At 58.0% G+C, this 20,063-nt stretch overlaps 1 protein-coding gene across 1 annotated transcript; it reads right to left on the bottom strand.

Annotated features, from left to right (window-relative positions):
- Window positions 1-1,767: 1,767 nt before the first annotated feature.
- LOC308050515 (keratin, type II cytoskeletal cochleal-like) lies at window positions 1,768-9,841 on the bottom strand. The gene is made up of 9 exons (XM_080360657.1): window positions 9,166-9,841; window positions 8,238-8,446; window positions 7,305-7,365; window positions 6,717-6,812; window positions 5,825-5,989; window positions 5,558-5,683; window positions 4,164-4,384; window positions 3,608-3,642; window positions 1,768-2,915 (listed from the first exon to the last, which is right to left on the bottom strand). Exons 1-9 carry the CDS (start codon window positions 9,553-9,555, stop codon window positions 2,740-2,742), a joined length of 1,479 nt encoding a protein of 492 aa, XP_080216783.1. The 5' UTR covers window positions 9,556-9,841; the 3' UTR covers window positions 1,768-2,739.
- Between the last annotated feature and the right edge of the window lie 10,222 nt (window positions 9,842-20,063).

Genomic DNA, 20,063 nt, shown 5'->3' on the forward strand with positions numbered 1-20,063 from the left:
AGCCCAGTCCAGCGTCAGGCGAGAGGGACCGATCCAGCGGCGTGTCGGGCCCTAGGACACAAAGCTCCTCTGTGACCGCGCTCGCGGCACCCAAACCCAACCCTAAGCGCATGGGACCAGCACCAATTGCTTCCCCAGTTGTTCCGCCCCTAGTGCACTGAGCTGCTAAAACCCTCTTTGGGAAGGAAAAGGGGAAGCAGGGATTTCTTTCTAATGATCTTCTATCTTATCAGCAGCTTTCATCCTTTCATCTTGCACCTCCAATAAACTAACATAGCAACTCAGTTACCTTCATTGGACTCCTTCGTTTGGGGAAAGGACGGTTAGTTCTTGTCTCTGCTCCAGGATCACGAAGCTCACAGGGCTCTAAACAACCTGAGCAGCAGTGCAAGGAGAGGGTCCTGACCCCTGTCCAGAGCAGCGCGGAGCTGGAGGCGCAGCTCTCGCCGTCCCACGAGGAGCAGGATCCACAAGGAGTTTGATTCACAAGGAGCAGGATCCGTTCCACCGCCACGGCAAGGCAGCACAAACAGGCGCTTCCCAGGTTGTGTCTCCATTAGGACAGGGAGGATCTTTTCCCCAGGAAAACCAAACCAAACCAACTCAGAGGGCACCGACTGAGCAGAGACGCTTCGGCGACCTGCACAAATCTAACTGAAACTTTGTGCTACTATTAGTGATTGCAAAATCCCCCTAAAACCGTCCCGAAGCGCCTGGGGCTGCCCGGGCGCTCCTCAAAGCTGCGCAGCCCGCGCTGCTGGAGCGTTTCACGTCCCTTGTCCTCGCTGAGCCCAGGACCAGCTCAGGACCAGCCCCGGTCCTGCTCGGGCCTCGGCAGCGCTCCATCGCATCCCCCAGCAAAGGGACCCGGCCCGTGTCACCCGTTCCAGGCCGCGGCCGCCCCGGCACAGGGGCACAAAGCACCACAACCGCCAGCCAGAAAACCTCTTTTCATCTCTCCTGTATGGGGTGTTGTCCTTTGTAACCTCATCAAGCCAATTAGGCTTCCCATCAAGCTAATTAGGCTCCTCAGGTGGAAGCCTTCCCAGGATAGGAGTTGCCCCCCCAGCTTGCTCCTCCCTGCCCAGTGGGGACTCAGCCCATACTGGTTTTGTGCCATTTCATTCCTTTTCAGCGCGGGAGGACAGAACATCCCTCGGGGGCCCGGCAGGCGCGTCCTGCGCGGTGGGAGCATCTTCCCGCCTCCCTCCACAGCCCCGGCCCCTCGCCTGGCGCTGCCTGGCCTGGGTTTCTCCTGGAGAAGCTTCTTGGGCTAAACCAAGATCTGGGATTGACCTGGGGTGCTGGGCTACCTGGCCTAGACTGAGCTTTTGCCCAAGAAAGGCTGGACCAGACGATCCTTGTGGTCCCTCCCAATCCTGTGGTTGTACAAATGGCACCTGGTGTCCGGCGCTGCGCTCCCCTCTGCTCGGGGGAGGACGACGGTGCTCGGTGAGGGGCCGCGCTCAGGCCCGAGCTGAAGCCAAGTGCCCGAACAAAACCAGGCCTATCAGCCCGCCGCAAAGACAGACTGTGCGGGCAGCAAACCCCAAACGCTGCCCGAGCCCGTCCGGGGACAGCGGGGCCCGGGGACAGCACGACGGTGACAACGGGCCGTTCTGCAGAGCTGCCCGCGCAGCACACACAGGAACTCAGCAAAGCACGAAATAGGGAAACTTTATTAACGGCCTCATGACAAGGTCTCAGACCACAAAGGCATCAAACGCGAACCAAAGACACAGCGCTAGGACACGGCTGAGCACGCACTACAATTCTGGGCAGTTTCTTTGAGTTATTTACGGAACGATTCTTCCTACTGCAGTAACGACATAACTGTTTTCCCTGGCACGTGTAAGCTGAAGACACATTTTGGCAGAACGTGTGGTTATTGTAAGGATGCATCACCCAAACACGCTTTTCCCCGGCTGGAGCAAAGACACCAGACACCACTGGATACGTTTGCAACGTGGGGTGGAACACAGGCCCGGAGGACGGTGAGGGGCACCTCCCACTCCACTGCGCTACTGACTTCATATCCCTCAAGCTTTGGGCTTTCAAGGAGAGGGAAAGGGAATGGAAAAGGGAACGGAAAAGGGAACGGAAAAGGGAACGGGGGGTTGTTTATGAGTCACTTTGCTATAAGGAACCTGAAGGGAAATCTGCCTGGGGTAAGAAATCGGCTTCATCCAGAGCACTGTTGAATTCCACTTCCAAAGACAACATGGAGAAACCCAAACCAGTTTCACTGTTTTCTGCTTGGTCTACTTACAGAAAACAAACCCAGGCTGAAATCTTAACAAGGGTTGGCGCTCTTCTGAGGAGCCCAAGGGAACAAAGTCTTCCAAATCATATTAAGATGGAGATAATCCTCTGGTCTTTTTTGCAAAACCACAACAGAAATGCCACTGACATGATTGCTTTGCCCTTCAAAGGGTGAAATGCAGCCCTGAGCAGGGGGTACCACGCACACGAGTCACAAGAGCGTTATCCCTCCTGCTTCACCGGATGAATTTCACCCCGGGCTGGAGCGTGCGCGGGGCGGAACGGCTCCCGCCCGCTCCGCAGGGCAGGGCCGAGCCTCAGGCGCCGTGCGGCAGGGGCGGGTGCTCTGGGATCTCTTACTCCAATTCATCACCGCAGAAATTTTGCAGCCAATTTGTCCTATGGAAGGCAACAAGACTTTTCTTTCTAGGGTTTCCCTCCTCCCGTGCGGCGCTGCGGCCGATCTCCGCTCCGGGGTTACTTCCGGAAGCTCCTCTGGCTGGTCGAGGTGGTGGTGAGGGTGTAGGATCTGGAGCCGCCCCCCGAGGAGAAGCCGAGCGCGCCGCTGCCCATGCCGGCTCCCAGGCCGATTCCTCCTCCCAGGAACGCGCCGGGGCCCGCGTGGCCCCCTGCGCCGCTGGAGCTGACCACGGCTGCGGCAGACAAAGCACACGTGAGCACCGCGCTTCTCCACACCCGCACTAAAGGGCATTTTCAAGTTGCAACCTCCTGCAAAACTGATCTAGTTACACGTGGCCCAGAGCACTTATCCTCTCGAGGGCTGAGCGGTTCAGCCCCTTCCCTCTGTCTGGCTCAGAACCCCCTGATCCGGACCATGTTCAGCCCATCTCCTGCAGCACCAGGGGCTGTGGGCATGTGGTTCCCCAGCTCCCAGTGGCAATGGAGGGGATGAAAAGTAGCGCCACTGCTTTAGAGCTGCAGATGGCAACTGAGACACCAGCACCTGCCCAGTGCTGGGCAGGGTGAGAACCCAACGCTTCCCAAGCTGGAAAGCCACCCTCTCACATCAGCTTTGCACCAATTTCCAATCCAGGCAACGCATTTGCTCATTAGGACACTTTTCTCCATACAAAAGTGGGAAGGAAGATCAATATTCCCCCCAAGTTAAGTGCTGTGCAGATGACTTAGAGCTGAACTCGGCCATGGAGCCACCAGCCCCACCAACCTCTGTCCTAAGGGGTCTCATTTAAGGAGGACATTGATGGGCGGCAGGAACCGCGGCAGGAACCGCGGCAGGGCACCGCGCGGCCCCGCTGCGCCCACCTCCATTTTCTGGAGGCATATGGGCTACACGTAACGGCCATAAATTATAAACTCAACTCACAGATGTTGATGCTGCCAACTCCATCACCAGCCAACCTGTTGGAGAAGGAAAACATCAAGGTGAAAAGGAAGAGGCCGGGTTAGACTCCGCATTACTCAGTGTTCCCCCGGGGCCTCGGGTGCAGACAATGGCAGTGAGTTATTGCCGCTGTTGTAAATAATTCAGACACGATAAGTGTGCCATCCAGCGCTTTGTTCTGGCCCTACATTCACCAGCTCTGTTATCACCTGGGGGTGCTGCAAGAGCAGCCGAGCTCTGTCCTAATCCCACGGGGATTTGAGCCACTTGGAGGTTTTCTGCTACAGCATCAAACATAGGATGGAAAACAACTTTTTCTTCTTTGCTTATTTTCACTGAAAGCACCAAATTTTCCCCAGAACTTGCCAGTTTGGCTCTTCAGCCAAAGCAATTTTCAGGGCCAAAAACTGGTTTAAAATGCAAGGTCTTCTCTTCTGTGTTTCCTTGCAGAACCTGGAATCGGGCCCCCGCGATGTCCCCAAGCAAAGGGAACAAAGGGCCGGACCCTTCCCCAAGTAAAACCCGCCGGTTGCCCCACCTGCTCTCCTCGCCCTCCAGCAGCTTCCTGTAGGTCGCGATCTCGATGTCCAGGGCCAGCTTGACGTTCATGAGCTCCTGGTACTCGCGCAGCTGCCGGGCCATGTCGGCCTTGGCCTGCTGCAGCGCGGCCTCCAGCTCGGCCAGCTTGGCCCTGGCGTCCTTGAGCGCCAGCTCGCCGCGCTGCTCGGCCTCGGCGATGGCCGTCTCCAGCTTGGCGCGCTGAGGGACAGAGCGAGAACGTCAGTGGCTTCTCACCTCAGCGGAGGACGCTACTGCCCGCGGGCTCCTGACTTGCACCGGCCACGCTACCTCTGTATCTGCAGAGCCCGGCGCCACCTGCTCAACTCACATCCCCAAGAAGTTCATGCCTACGCATTATCTTGGTGCTGGATGGAGACCAGCCGGCAAAGGAAGCTCGTCTCGGCCCAAGATACGTTCTGCTGGAAAGCAGACCCTATTTCTCTCCACTGGCGACATTTTCGGAAGACTTTCCTCGGGTGATCCTCAGCCTCTCTGCCCACCCACGCCGCACTCGACAGCACAACACGAGGGCTCACGCGAGCTCGGGTTTCTCTCCTGTTAATGCCTCAGAGCGTGTTCAGAGCCCGCTGGTCTCCGGGGAGCTTTGATGTGAGGCGAGCGTGGGCTGGAGCAGACCTGCAGCTAACACACCCACACCTGCCCCAAAACCATCCCTGTGGGGCCACAGCGAGCTGCCAGCCTAACGCAGCCTCGACCGTGCCCCCCGCGCCTCCAAAAACGCCCCACGTTTGGCAGGAAGGGCTCACAATGAACGCGTGCGCTTTATATTCTCATTCATTATTCAAGGGAGCTGCACTGGGTCAGCTCTTTGCTCGTAAGTGTGTGTTGAAGCCTCCCTGCCCTGAAACCAAATAAACACAAACGCATGAATCACGATGGCTTATCTCCAGCTCTGGCTGTTCACAGCCGGGTTTCAGCCCCAAATATGGTCTGAGCCGCTCGCTGGTCTGGCTTCCACCAGCCGTTTGATAAAGCGATAACAGCTCCCGCAGAAAGCAAACACAACTGCCGTGTGGCTGGAAAAGTCTTTCGTGTGCCCAAACATGGTGTTCCCTTATGCAAAAAGGGAGTGGACAGAGAGCCCAGAAGCAAGATGGCACAAGAGGGTACGAGGAACGCAGGCGGCTGGGATGCAAGGCCGCCCGCAGCCTTGTCCTTTGGGAGCTGCATCCCCCTGTCCTGCGCTCACCTACAAATCACCACCTCTCAGCCTGACACTGCTCACAACAGTTTGTCCTCCGGCAGGACGGAGGAGAGCACCAGAGCCACCCCGAGCGGCTGCTGCACGCGCCGTGCTGCCCTCGGCTCCGCGCCCGGCGCTGCAGGAGCCGCTGCTCCGCAGCTCCTCACCTGGGCCTTTGCGTTCTCAATCTCCCCCTGCAGCCTCTGGATCACGCGGTTGATCTCCGAGATCTCGTTCTTCGTGTTGCGCAGGTCGTCGCCGTGTTTCCCAGCAGTGACCTGCAGCGCCTCGTACTGCGACACGAAACAGCGCAAAGAGAAGGATGGAGTCAGGCTGGCAGTTGATTAACCAGCTAAATGGCGCACAAATCTCTCCCACTCACGGTGCACAGACTGACAGAAGCTGGAAGTGCCTTGATCTCGCCCATAACTCACCTTGGTCTGGTACCAGGCCTCGGCCTCGGCGCGGCTGCGGTTGGCGATGTCCTCGTACTGCGCTTTGACCTCGGCGATGATGCTGTCCAGGTCCAGGTTGCGGCTGTTGTCCATGGACAGCACCACCGAGGTGTCCGAGATCTGGGCCTGCAGCTCCTGAAGCTCCTGCCAGATGCATAAAAACAAAATGATTAATCACTGGTCTTTCTTTTGGAAGCCAATTAAAGAGAGAATCTGAGACAAAAAGGGAAAGGGAGGCAGATAAGTATTGGATCAAAACATTCATTAATTAGAAGGAAACCAACGCAGTCACATCAGCCTTGCAAAGCACAAAGCAACAACAGCAGGAATGGAGCTACTCCTTATCACCACGTTCTGACAGCAAGGTTAGTTTGCCCCGCTGCCGAGATAAGAACCCAGCGTGCAGCTCTAGGCCAAGCTCGAGCATCAGCTTCACAACAAAGCGAGGGCCAAATTCCAGCACCTCGCCCAAGGCACCTCACCCACGGATGAAACGTGTCCGGTTCAGCCAAACTCTTATCTCGCAAACAATGGGGAGGATAAAGGTGTCTGGGACAAGGAGCTTTCCTTTCTCTTGCACAGCACACAAACACGCCCCAGCACTGGCTAGAATATTCTGGTTTTCCTCGTTTTCACACTGACAGCATCAAAATTACTGGCTGCGTGTGCAATCAGTCCCTCTCGGAACCCAGGCAGGAGAAACCCCTGTGACAGGTCACAGGACGTGCGCTTCACTGCAGGCTCGTTCCCGCTCACGCGAGGGCAGACGCCGCGTCCCCATTGCCCTGTCTCTGCAAACAGCACGTTCATCTTCCCCGTCACCGTTCACTCTTGCACATCGCAGCAGCCACGAGAAGCAGAAGGACCTTACCGCTTCATAGAGAGACCTCAGGAAGTCGATCTCATCTGTCAGCGCATCCGCCTTGGCCTCCAGCTCCACTTTGTTCATGTAGGCGGCATCCACGTCCTAAAAGAGAGTGATAATCCCTTGAGATTGCCAGGGCTTTGATGACTAAGTCCACCCAGCCTCTGATGCCTTCCCAAGCAGGCACGAGCCCATCAGGCTCCCCAGGCTGCCTCTTCACCTCTGTCTGCCCAATGACCCACCGTGTCCTAAAAGTTATCTACCAGTGCACTAAATGTGGCTGGTGTGCAGGACCCCGTGTGTTCTGTGGGGTCTCCCGGACTGTGTCGGTTTGGACAGTCGGGGAGGCCGTAGGAACTGTCCCAAAGGAAGGTCCAGCCGCAGCCCAGGAGACCCGCGGGGTCTGAGGCTCCTTCCAGCTTCCCACAGAGACTCCAGCGCCTCCACCGAGGCGGCTCCGGCCAGGAGCCAGAGCTCTGACTCCTCACCTGCGGGTCCCCGGGCATAGCTGGAGCAAAGGGAGCGTGGGGGCAAGAGAGGGAGAAGAGCCGCAAACAGGCACCACCAGGCCCAGCTAACACCCCTGGCACGCACCTTCTTGAGCACCACAAACTCATTCTCCGCTGCCGTGCGCTTGTTGATCTCGTCTTCATATCTGCCAGAAAAAAGAAAGGATTGGTGTGAAGGCAGAGCCTGGGAGGAGAGAGAACAAATACAAACGCAGAAGAGATGCGAACAGGTGCAACAAATCCCTCTCTGCTGATGCGAGCACCTGCTGACGCTAGGGTCGCTGTGCAAACCCTCAGTACAGACACCTGCGACCGCTTTGCGGGCGTCAATCGCACACCAGCGTCCTGCTGAGAGCTGAGTGTAACTGTTCTCCTTCTGCAGGGACATAAAGTCCAACCCGGGATGAGCAGAGAGGAGAGATAACCGAGCAGGGCTGGGGGAAACACCATCCCGTGCTGCTTCTTGGGAATCACGGGCTATTGACTTTCCCTAAACACACCCTGGCTATTATCAGATCTGTTTGTTTCCAGTTCCTGTTTGATCCAGTTTGCCAGCTCCCTCTTTTCTTTCTTTATCCCTTTTTTTCTATCAAAGGCATTCCCCTGCAAGCTGGGTTGGGCGCAGGCGGGGACAAAGGCTACTTTCTTCATGGGACTCCTCCCAGGTGACACGGTTTGGACTCGAAAGCCGCTGAGAAATGGCAGAAATGGCGCACGAACCAGCAGCAGCTCGGCCACCTGCGGAGCCGCCCTGGGGCTCCCACTGACCCAACCGGGCACATCCTGCCCAGAGAGGGCCCAGCGCGAAGCGGGGAGGATGGAGCCACCAAAACCAGGTGGGAACAAGGTGCCAGGAATGAGTGATCTGGGCAAGAAGAATCCCTGGACTACACACCCAGCTCTTGGCTGGAATAAAACCAACTCTCCCTCCCTAGCAGAAAAGCCGGGACATCTCTGGCAAGCTCCTGAGCAACCTGCCAGCGCAGCGACACCGTTACATGGGAACATTATACATTACTTGGTCTTGAAGTCCTCAACAAGATCCTCCATGTTCTTGAGCTCGCCCTCCAGCCGCCCTTTGTCGTTGAGCAAGCCGTCCAGCTGCCGCCGCAGGTTGCTGATGTACGCCTCGAACATGGGCGCGATGTTACTCCGGGCCGTCTTCTGGTCCTGGAGGAGGCTCCACTTGGTCTCCAGCATTTTGTTTTGTTGCTCCAAGAACCGGACCTGGAAAGCAACCAAAGGGTCATTTGTGGAAGCGGGAGGAAGGGGGAGCTGGCACTACAGCGCTGGGAGCTGGGGGAAGGATGGGCCGGGATGAGGCAGTATCTGAAGAATTTCGATTGTTTGTACCAAGAATGTAAGCTCTGGGGGTCATAAAGGCCATGGGGGAGCACGGTTGCTCTGGGGCTCCGCTTGGGCTTAAAGGCTCTGTCTGAACTCCAGATAAGCAGATTCTGCTCATCTGCCACCTGCCAGAAGGCACCCAGACCGCCAGGCCAGGCCTGACCGGCTCCAGCCCTGGATTCCTTGCATTTTGAGGATGCCAGAGCTGAAGTTTACACAGGTCACAGGATCGATTAGCACAAGAGAGCAAAGCTGCAGAGACACAGCAGTGCAAACCCACACAGCAAGCCCTGACGCACAGCAAGGTCTGTTCTACGGGGACGATTCCTCTCCAAAGGCCCCCTCCTTCAATTTGGTGATCTGATGCTAAAAGCTTGGTAATACCCGCTAAATACAGGGGTACAACACTGGCCTAAGTAGGGCAAACCCCTTTACTGAGGGCAATGCAAGCAGGGCCTTACTAAGAGCTACTGGACGGAGGCAGGCAAATCACACTGTGGTTAAGGACCTGACCCTGAGCACCCCCGGGGTTAGTGAGCTTTGGGTCAGAGCTGCTTTCCAGCAGGTCCAAAGAGCCACCAGCCTTCCCAACCGCTCACCTTGTCGATGAAGGAGGCGAATCTGTTGTTGAGCGTCTTGATCTGCTCCTTCTCCTCCTTGCGCACCCGCTGGATATTGGGGTCGATCTCCAGGTTCAGGGGGGTCAGGAGGCTCTGGTTGATGGTCACCTCCTGAATGCCCGCGGGGCTGGGCACCCCCCCGAAGCCTCCGTAGCCGTATCCAGAGCGAACGCTGTGGGAGCTGCCCCCGCCATAGGAGATCCGCTTGCTGGAGCCGAGGTTGTAGAGGCTGGAGCTGCCGAAGCCACCTGCCCTGCTCAGGCCGGCGCCCCCTCCGAGTCCCCGGGTGGAGGAGACGGTGCTGACCCGCACTTGGCTGATCCCCGGGACGGCCGCAGAGCGGGAGCTGAAACTCACAGAGCGGGACATGGCAGCTCCAAGGGTGTTCTCGGGATCCCCCGCCCTTCCCTTCGAAAGCTCTGGGCAGCTGTGCTGGAGAGCAGGGAAGTGAGCGAGCTCCCCTGCCTGCTTCTCCTTTTATCCGTTAGACAAGCTGGGCTTGGCCCCAGGGCAAAGAGGGATCGTTTTACTGCCTGGAGAGCTGGGTGTGCCCGCCTGCCTTCCCACCCTCCCTCAACCTGCTGAACGGAGCGGCGGCGCAGGGAAGGGCCAGCAGGGACAGGACACACCTGGCACTGTGTCCCCACTCAGACCTGCTTTGTTCGCTGCTCCCGTCGCCTCTGCTGCGCGTGCGGCCGAGGGACACGGGGCAGGGGCTGTGCTGGGCTCCCGGGCAGAGCTCCGAACAGGACGGCACCGACCCACATCTACATGAGGCTTCTCCATTCCTCCCCCCCGCCCAAAAAGATGTTGAAATGAGAAGAGGGGGAATTGGCATCAATCTCTAATGCTGAGCAGGCAGCTCCCCTGTGCAAACTGCAGAAAGGAGATACAGGGTCTCAGCACCAGGTCCAGCCTAGTTGAACATAAACCCAAGCAGCTGCAGCCCTGGGGACACTCAGCCCGTCCTCTGCCTGCAGCACCGGAGCTGTGCCAAGAAGGGGACCAAGGGGGCAGGAGACCAAGGGGGCAGGGGACCAAGGTGGTGCAGCTGCCCACCCCTGGACGCCACGGTTTTACTGTCTCTCTCCTGTTATTGCTAAATTAAGGTGGTTTAGGCGCACTGCACCCTGCACATGGAACCACCCAATGTGCTGGTCCACACTCAAAAGCAGACAGGACAGGTTTCTGCTTAAATTTCTGGGTTCCTATGGAGAAGCAGCAGAGACAAATATTAGCTTTATGGGCTTTCCGCATGTTCAAATAGCCTTGGAAGGACAGATCTCTTTACTATCAGGTCGTAAATCCTCCGTGAGATTTCAAAGTCTGGCCTGAATGTGTGACGCTCCGGCTCTTCCCCTCGTTGGGACAGCACGACCGCGCTGGCCGCACACCCCGGCCACAGCCCACTCGAAATATGCGCTTCCTGCTCTGCGGGGAGAACGCGAGCCGGCGGGAGATCCAGCCACCAAAAGGAAACTCTTTTTGAAGGAGGGAGAGGGGGAGATTGAGCCCGACAAAGTGCACGGGGCAAGGTTCCTCCGTGCGCTGCACGCTGGGCTCTCACCAGCCAAGTCAAACAATCCACTGAGTGGAAAGCAAACCTGCGCATTATGCACACCTAGCTATACCTGGCCCGATGGACAGGGCTCGTTTGAGCTCCACACAGCTAACGGCCCAGCGGGAGCCTCCAGCTGCTTTCCTCAGCTCCAGGTCCTCCCGAGCTCCCCGCCGGGCCGCTCGCTCGCACCAGCGCTGGCCTGTCTGGCACAGAGAGGAATTGAATCTCAGAGGGTGATGCAGGGTCCGCAGTCAGGCGGGAGCAGCCCCGGCTGCGGGTCCAGCAGCCCGCGTTCCAGCCCCGCTCTCCACCCGCACACCGGGGTTTCACACAATGCACCGCGCAGCCGGTAAACCCGAGCATGCCGCCAGACCGACTGTCTGACAGGCAAAGCTGCTTCCGGCAGCACAAACTGCAGTTCAGCGTCAGAGAACCAAACTTCACCCGCTTTGCGCTATCAAGGGCCAGGCCGATGAAAAGCCATTTTCTAATCTTAATTACTGCTGTGCGGCAACACTGATTTTAGGTATGGATGAGTCTGTCTCCCATTCAAAGTTCAAGCTTTCCCTGCTGTGCCTTAACAACCAGCACAGGAGACTCGGGAAAAGCTCATTTACCTTCCTGCTAACGCTCCAGCCCATTCAGAGCCCACCCTGCAAAGTGACCGTTCTCCAATTCCACCTGGTTTCAAGCCAGGCTCAGCCAGAGCCAAATCCAGAGGTGCAAGGAGCAGAGTTTGCTTGTGTTGTTAGGACGCCATGGTAACCCGGGGGAGTTTCACAACCGCACCGACCGGTAAATGCTTCCAAGCTCATGTGAATGACCCCAGGGATTCAGGTTTGGTGACAATATGGTGTGGAATCGAGCGGCTGAACACGCACACCCCCGCAGGGAAGCAAAGGCTGTGACGGTGTCACAGGCGGCCCAGTCCCCACACACCCTGACAGCCAATAGTCACAAATGAGAAATCCTTCCAGAAACGTCAGGAAAATGAACCAAACTCTCAATTTGAGTCCAAAAAGCACCAAAAAAAAACCCCTTAAAAAATCAAACATGGCTGCACGCTGCTGGAGAGGAAGAAATCTTTGCAGGTGAGCAAGATGTGTGCTAAGAACACGTCCTGCGGGGACGGCTGTGGGCTGGCTGCTCATCCTGCCCACGTCGCGCTGTTTGCACTGAGCCCGGGCAGGGAGCGCCCGTCCCGCCGTGAGTGCGCAGCGCGGCCCTCGGTTGGGATTACGGCTCCAAAGTGTTCAGCGCTGCGTCATTAATTAATTAGTGTCCTAACGACCAGGAGTGCTTGGGTGGTCTCACGACTGGGGTGTTGCAAGAGCCAAACGGGGCCCTCGTGGGGCTGTGACAGTGACACCGTCACACTGTTATTCTTGTTAACACCCAAAAGCGACGCCAACGCTGCGGCACCTGCACTGACACCTGCAGCTGAAGATTCGCCTGCGCTGCCATCAGGATCTAAGCAGCCTCATTAATAAAAATGTCCAGCTCATTTTCCTGTGAATACGGAGGTTGCTCCAGGGGAACCTGTTCGCTCAGTGTCCCAAGCGCAGGCACCGCACGTCAGCGTCCTGGTGCGGGACCGAGCCCCGCAGGGATGAGGTGGATATTTATCAGGCAGTTTTATTATTTGTTTAGTCCTGCACTGCCTGTGTCGCTCGGCTGTAAAGCTCAGCGCGATGACGCGGCTCTGCAGCCCCGCGTCTCGGCAACGGGAAAGCGGCTTTTCCACCCTCCTAGTCCTGCTCTGCATCAACGGAAAGGGCTGAAATCCTCACGCCTTGCACAACCAAGTGGCTTTTCTGAGGACTCGAGATGACTCCTGTGGCCTCTCTGTTCCAGTGCCCTTGGGACATGGAACCGTACTGTTCATGCTGCCACTTCACGCAGTTTCACATGTGGAAGCTGCATTTTGCTCCCCATGCAAACTGCCCCGCGGCTGCAACAGCTGCAGCTCTCGGTGCTGGAGGCCGGCAGGATGTGTTTTACCTCAGCTACGCCGATCTCCCAGCTACGCCTCCGCTTTCTGCAACGGAGCAGAGCAGCCTTGGTGCTAACGGGACGTCACGGGAGCAGGAACAGCTGCGGGCAGCTCTTCTGGGGTGACAGGGCCAGCTCTGTGTCCACGACAAGGCCTTCAGCTTCAGGAGCCACGTGTCGCCTTCCCTGCAGAATCCACCTCGGGCTCGGGACGGGCCACGCTTGTCAGCTGAAACTCACAAAGAACAGCGGCGTTCAGGTAACAGCACAAAAGCACTCGGCAGCGGCTCCAGGAGCAGCCGAGGCCCCTGGGAGCCGCTGCCGTGGAGGCTCCCGCTCCATCGCTCTCCCACTCCATCGTTCTCCCGCCCCACGTGCCCCCGGCCTGTTTGCACAAGGAGAGGGAACCTCTGGACGTTGCCATGAGCTCCCGGACAAACAAAGCGGCCCAGCCCACGGGATCCTTCCCGGGGACACGGCGCATGGACCGGCGGCTGGAAAACCGCCCCGGCCTGACGCACGGCACAGGCATCCCGGCTATGGACGCCCTCCCTCACCAGCCTCTCCTACACGCACCAAAGGCTGCTTTCTCTCCCCTTTCCCCCAAATTACAAGATGTTATGATTACAAGAAATCATGAAGGAATAACTATAAATATAGTCATAATTATGTATAATCATAATTACCCGGATAATTTTTACATGAAAGTTGAGACTCACTCCCACGGCCGAAGCCTGAAGGAAAAACAAACAAACAGATGAAACCACCGCGATTCTCAGGGCAGAGGTGAAACTGCAGCGCACAACGCTGGGCTCCGTGGTTCTGGAATGGGCACGTCTGGGAACAGAACGGACCGTTCATGTCCCCCCAGAATCCCCGCGATCTGAGTCCCGCTCGCCGGAGCTGTTGGTCTGAGCTCCCAGCAGCTGATCCGGCCGCAGCGCTGCGGACACATCCAGCCCGCAGCTCACACTGCCCAGCCCCAAAACACAGGGAAATCGTACAGCGATCCCTCCACAGGCCACGTGTCTCCAGCCAGGACCTGCTAAACCCTTCCCGGGTTGGGGGCTGCACCTCGACCAGCGCGTTTAACCGCGGCTGACGGTCCTTTCTGCCCACAGCCCATCACTGCGGTTACACTCATCCCTGCTCGCTCCAGCCAAGGAGATCGCACAAGATCTTCCCTGATCTTCCTCTTTAATTAACTCAGTGCGAACTCAAGTGCCCCATTCAGCACTGGTGGAAACTGGGAAGTCGTTTCACTGCAGTCAGGAAACACCATCAGTTTACAGGACCCGAAATCAAACCAGTGCAAGAGAACGCGGCCTGATGACAGGAGCCTGCGGGTCTGACTCACTCCCAGATTAAAGGAGAATGCCCCAAAGTGAATGGAGCAAGGCCGGGGAGAGCTGATCTCACCGTCACTGATAAGAAACGCTCTTATCAAAGTGCGTCTCATCCGACACAGCTCGGGCAGAGTCAGTGGCACGATGCCACTTGCCACCAACTGCTCCTCCACCTCCAAGGTGGGCAGGATCAAGGTCCTACGTCCCCCAAATACTCAGCATCCAACACCCGTGTCCGTACGGCCCTTGTGGACAGGGACCGAGCTTCTAAACCGCCACCCGACACAAAGAACCAGCTTCACCCTAGGGACCAAAACTGCTCTGCAACCTCTGTCCCCAGTTACGAATTCCGAGATTTGCAAAATCAAAGCTGTCCAAACAGAGCTCTGGCCCAAAAGATGCTCCCAGGGAAGAAAAATAACCAAGAAAAGCACAGATCTGCATGTGGTGGTTTAGAGACAAACTGTCCTGCCGGCAGGGGGGCCAGGCAGCAGGAAAGCAAACCTGCGTCACCTCCCTCGGCACGGAGCGACACGTCACCAACGGGGCCTGAAGGTTCCATGGAGTCTCGGGGCCATTGGGTGGCAAACGCTCCATCAGGGCCGGCTCCAGGCTGCTCCGGCCCAGCCCCGGCTCCCGGGCGGTTCCTCCGGCCCCGCGGCGGATGCCCAGGGACATTTCCCGTGTGCACCTGCAGGAACTTAACGTTCAACCTGTAAACACGGGAGTTTGCAGCTCAACCTGTGAACACGGGGACGATTTTGTGAAAGGCAGAGAAGCAAAAAGGCAAAGGCAGAGGGGCTAAGGCAGAGAGGCGCAGGACCAACCCCGCTGAGTCAGCCTCCGGAGACGGGAAAATCATTCCAATGATTGATTCGTTACAAGTATTTTATTACGGCTATAATCACCGAGCTGAGATGGTTATCTCTGCTTACAGAGGGGCCAATTCAGCTCTCAGAGAGAAAAGGGGTTTTTCCTACAATTGCAAACACGGGAAATACAGAAACAAGGGGAATCTCGCTCCCGTGACCAGGCTGCGCTCGCTCCCACCAGGCAGGTATCTGATCTCGGCACTGACGCCTCAGCCAGCAGGACACGCAGAGCCAGGCCCAGGATGAACCCAAATGCAACAGCCGGAAGCTTCCAGATGAAAATCAAAGGAAGGCGCAGCCCGCGCCCTGCTCCGCTCCTCTCCCCGCTCGGGCCGCGCTGCCGGGTTTTACAGCGCGAGCAAAGGGCGCGATTGCAGCGCCGGAGCCGCCGGGGCGCCCAGCCCTGGGCGTGTGTCCGGCTCCGGCACAATCAATATGTTCAGCGATGACAATCATCACAATTATCATTATCCTGCACCTGCCCATGCTGCCTATGACATGAATGACGCTCGCCAGGTGCGTGGGAAGGGAGGGGGCGGTCAGGTCCAGCTGCTCAGAGCAGCGTCCTCCGTCCCAGCACCCACCAGCACCCCAGAGCCACCCTTGCGGCGGTTTCCGTGAGGACAGTGCGGGCGGAGAGCGGCACGGAGGAAAAGGAAACAGAAGAAATGAGGGCCAAGAGCGAGAGGAGCTCCCCAGCACGCTGAGAGGCTCCTCGGTGCCCGGGAAGAGCTTTTCCCTGCATGGGAGGAAAAGCATCAGGGCCCTGGGAAGCCGGACGGAGCCTCCAGCTGTCCGCACGCACCGGGAATGAACCAATCGTGCAGTTTAACCCCAGGAGTTAAAAAATCAGGATGAATCAGGGTGGCAGCTTTACGAGGGATTACGGGCTCACTCCCGGCTTAGTGCTGGCGTGGCCCTGACACACACACACATACACATGCGCGCGCAGGGTCGGTCGGGGCCGCCGCACGGGCACACGCAGCACACACAGCCCGGCACACGCGGCCCGGCTGCACCGCGGCGTCGCCAACCCCGCGGAGCCGCGACGAGCGACGCGAGCGGGCGATTCCTCCCCTCGCCTCGAGGTGCCGACTTGCGCCGGCGCCCGCTGCCGACCTGCCGAGCTGCGCTGCGGGGCACGGCGCTCCGTGCCAAGCGCTTCCCTCGCAGACACGTCGGGACGGCAAGCGGCTCCGACCGCAGGCCTGTGCCGCGCGCAGGAGGTGGCAGGAGTTCACCGCTCCCCGGGGGTAAAGCCAAAGCCACGGACACGGTCACTGTGCCGCCATTCGGGTCCTGCTCCACTCTGCTGGCGGGCGGCACAACAACGCGCACGGGAGAGCTGTGCCGGGGTGCCGGCACGGCCCCGCACTGCCTTCAGCCACAAAGGGGGCACGAGGCGGGAAGTGGAAGAATGAGATGCAAGGCCCCCTCCAGCGCCTGCGCTCGCTCCCGCTGCGCTGCTTTAGGAGAGAAGCCGCTGCAGGCGGGGATCGCTCCGATCGGCCACTGATCCCCATCTTGGGGCAAAACCACCCATTTCTGCCACTCCCAAACGTCCACCCTCTAACGGCCACTGCAACGTCATTGGTCTTTTTCCCCTGCAAAAAAGCTCCCTGTGTATTTTAGCCGCAGCACCTGCACGTTGCAAACCAGGTAGGCGGCCTCATACATATCCATGCAACCAACCTCATTAAGAGCGAAAGGTTCCAAGTGCCCACTGAAACACAATACACCATTATTTCTGCTGCGAACCACGTGAGAATGACACACAATGCAGAAACAAAACGCCTAATTAAAAGTGACACAAGAGCGCGGAGGCAGATCCTAATCGGGCGCTGTCGGAACGGAATGAAGTCATTTGCTCGCTGTGGGTTGGGAAACACCGAGCAGTAAATCCGCACACGGTGCGCGTCTCATTTATGCTCTTTTCATGAGATGTTGGGAAACCAGAAGCCATTTGCCAGAGTAACAGGACAGGTTATTAGAAATAACCATTAATAGAAAGGGCACTTCCAGCACTGCCGGCGCGGCTGACGCGGGACGCGCGGGGCCGAGGGACGTTCGCGGGCTCCGGGACAGCCTGCGGGGCTGGACATCGAGCAGCGGTTTCCAAGGCGAAATGACGAGGATGTGGGAGCCGATGCGGCTGCCCGGGGCAGATCCGGCGCTGGCACGGCCGGTGGCTCCGGCACGAAGGGAAGAGCCTGCAGCTCCCAGCAGGAGCAACCGATGGCACCACCACTTCATCGGCCCCACTCGGTTCTTTGCTTTTTTCCCAATACCTGAAGTTTCCTGTAAACCATGTGAGCAAAAGCGCAGCAGATGGGTTGGAAACCGTCCTGAGTGTGAAGCGCATGTGGACACGTCCCGTCCTGCCTCCCAAACCCTTCTATAAATTCTTTGCGAGTGACGCCTGGTTTGGGGGAAGCGATTTTGACGGCTGCTCGCTGTTCCACCCCGAAAGCAGCGAGCAGGAGAGGGGCTGGCGGGGGGCGCGGGTGGCGCCGGGCGGGCGAACAGCTCTCCTGTCGCAGGATAGGGGCCCGCAGCCAAATTTGTCAAAAGCAAAGCAAACATTTAACAAAATAGGTCATCGCCTTCTTTTCTTTTCAAACCCAAAGCGAACTCGGTGACCGAACCTGGCAGTGGCACCAGGAAGCAGCCGCTCTGCCTGGTCGCACCTGCGGCCGCAGTATCAGCCATTCCCCCGCCATGTGTCACTCGCCCGGCGCGCTTGCTTCCCGCTGCAGACGCTGCTCGCGTGCCCGACGAGCCTGAAATACGTCCTGCTGATGTCCAAATGAGCCCTGCTGACCCACTCATTGCCTCCCGGGCCCTGCAGCCCCGTCTCTGTCTTGCTTAACCTTAATCATTCACATTCCTCAGGGCAAACGCTGATTCCTTGTTTATGTTTCATACATTACCCATTCTTTATAAACAGCAATTACTTATGGAACCTTGATAAATAAACTATTCTACTATGCATACATACACTGAGCCAATCACCCCAAAAGGTGATTTTCCAGATGGCTGGAACAAATCTCCATGTATGGAGGGAAGGGTGACAAGACTCTCTTGGTTGGTCTGCAAAGCTTAAGCACCCTCAAGCCACCCCGTGAGGGTTTAAGCCACCCCGTGCCCACCCCCTCACCTCAGCTCACCACCCAACCTCACCACAAACCCAAAGCAACACCTCCACTTGCTCCAGATGTTCCCCGAATGGGAGCACCCAGAGCTCTCAGCACCTCTGGATGGTGACAGCTCCATCCGAACGGACCGGGGACAAGCTGGACCAGGCTGCCAGGCCACAGCAGCGCAGCCGGAGGTGAGCGGACCCTTCACCGCGTCCTCCAGAGCCGTCCCCACCACGTTACCGCCCTCCTCTCGTCCCCAGCCGTTTTCAGCTTGTTCTGCTGTGGAGCCCAGATGGTTGGTGCCAAATCTTAAGGCCCAGTTTGGGAGAGCAGCCCATTTCCAGTTGAACCAAATACCGGGCCAAGGAGGAACATCGAGAACATCAGCAGGAAGGGAAGGGAAGGGAAGGACTCCCTGACTCAGCGCCGCCTCTCCTGTCGGGCAGGGAAGGCAGCACGTTGCGAGGCTTTGGCTGCCATCACATGAGCAGCTCTTCCTTCTCCGTCCCTGAAAAGCCAGCGCGGGGTGACACATTTCTGCACCTCCGATACCAAAGAGCGGGTTTATTCCCGCACCGGGCCGCCGGGCATCGCCATGCGCCCAGCACCACGAGCACCAGCGTCTGCTCTCGGCGCTCAGCCAAGCGGTAAAGGCAGTTTCACCCTAAGCCATTGTCCTCCTGCATCTTTCTTTGGCAGAATGGTGCTGTCCCCGCCTCCAGCACCCAGCGGAGGGGATGCGGGACACAGGACACGGTGCTATGCAGGAGCTGGCACTCAAAGGCACCAAGCAACATGTCACATTAGATCTGATCACCAAGAGGGGTTTTTTGAGCCATTCTGCGCTGGGAGATGCCATTTCAGCCAAACCGGACAAGCTCATGGGCCGGATCCAGCGTTACACGTTTCATTTCAAGGAAAAAAGAGAGAGCAAGAACTGATACTTGGAGCAGGGAGCGATGCTGGGGCCGATGAGCAGCAGAGCTGGCGCTGCAGCAGCGCTTCTTCCTGCAAAGTGTAATCGCACAACATCCAGCCTGGGTTGGTGCAGAAATCCCGGCCGCTGCTAAACCCAGCCTGCCCGATCCCCCCCGTGCATCCTGCCTGATCCTCCATGCATCCTGCCCGATCCTCCCGTGTGTCCTGCCTGGTCCCCCGTGCGTCCTGCCTGGTCCCCCGTGCGTCCTGCCCGATCCCACCGTGCGTCCTGCCCGATCCCCCGTGCGTCCTGCCCTCGGGAGCCACCGCTACCCCGGCACCAGCCGGAGCCAGAACCCGCCAGGCGACCCCGTGACCTGATGCTAATCGGGAACAGCCGTGCGCCTGCAGCCACACAGAGCAGCCCACGCGGGGCTGAGTCGCAGCTCACCGGAGCCCTGAGCTCCCTTATCTCCCAGCTGCGGGGTTTTGTTTCAGTCCTTAAAATAAACTCCCAGGATTTAATGGAAAAGTCCTGACAAGGATCTGTCGAGTGAGGGACTTGGTGTTCAAGTGGATCATCAGGGGAAACATTTTCCCTGGACAAGCGTTTGGTAGGGTGTGCCAGCACACTGCGGGGGCAAACACCGAGATATGCTTGGAGGAGCTGAACCCCGGCGGAACGGGTCTCCTTCCCTCCGACGTCCTTCTCGAGACAAACTCCCAGCTCCTCCGGGGTGTTCCTGGGCCAGACCCAAACCCGCTCCCTTCACCAGCAGCTCCCGGCTCGTCTTCCAAGCAAGAGCAGAACCAGCCCGGCAAACAGCGGCTTTCCCACAACACCGAATCCTCAACTCTGGCCAGAGAAGATCGTCCCCTTTCCTGAGAAAACTCAAACGCAATCCAGAGGCACAAACAGGTGCTTTTCTGTCCTGAGTTTTCTCACGAGAAACTGCATTAAAGCAGAAAAGCACTTTCCAGAAGGCCACGTCCAACACTGATTTCTACCCAGGCCCAAACAGGTCCGTAAGGGTGTGCCACCCGGGCA

Source organism: Nesoenas mayeri (genome assembly GCF_963082525.1).
Source record: "Nesoenas mayeri genome assembly, chromosome: 28".
NCBI classification, from domain to species: domain Eukaryota; kingdom Metazoa; phylum Chordata; class Aves; order Columbiformes; family Columbidae; genus Nesoenas; species Nesoenas mayeri.

Coding starts and splice junctions, on each gene's coding strand:
- LOC308050515 (XM_080360657.1), bottom strand. CDS start 9,555: ATGTCCCGCTCTGTGAGTTTCAGCTCCCGCTCTGCGGCCGTCCCGGGG. Junction 5,990..6,716: donor TGAGGTCTCTCTATGAAGCG/GTAAGGTCCTTC, acceptor TGCATCTGGCAG/GAGCTTCAGGAGCTGCAGGC. Junction 4,385..5,557: donor TTGAGAACGCAAAGGCCCAG/GTGAGGAGCTGC, acceptor TCTGTCCCTCAG/CGCGCCAAGCTGGAGACGGC.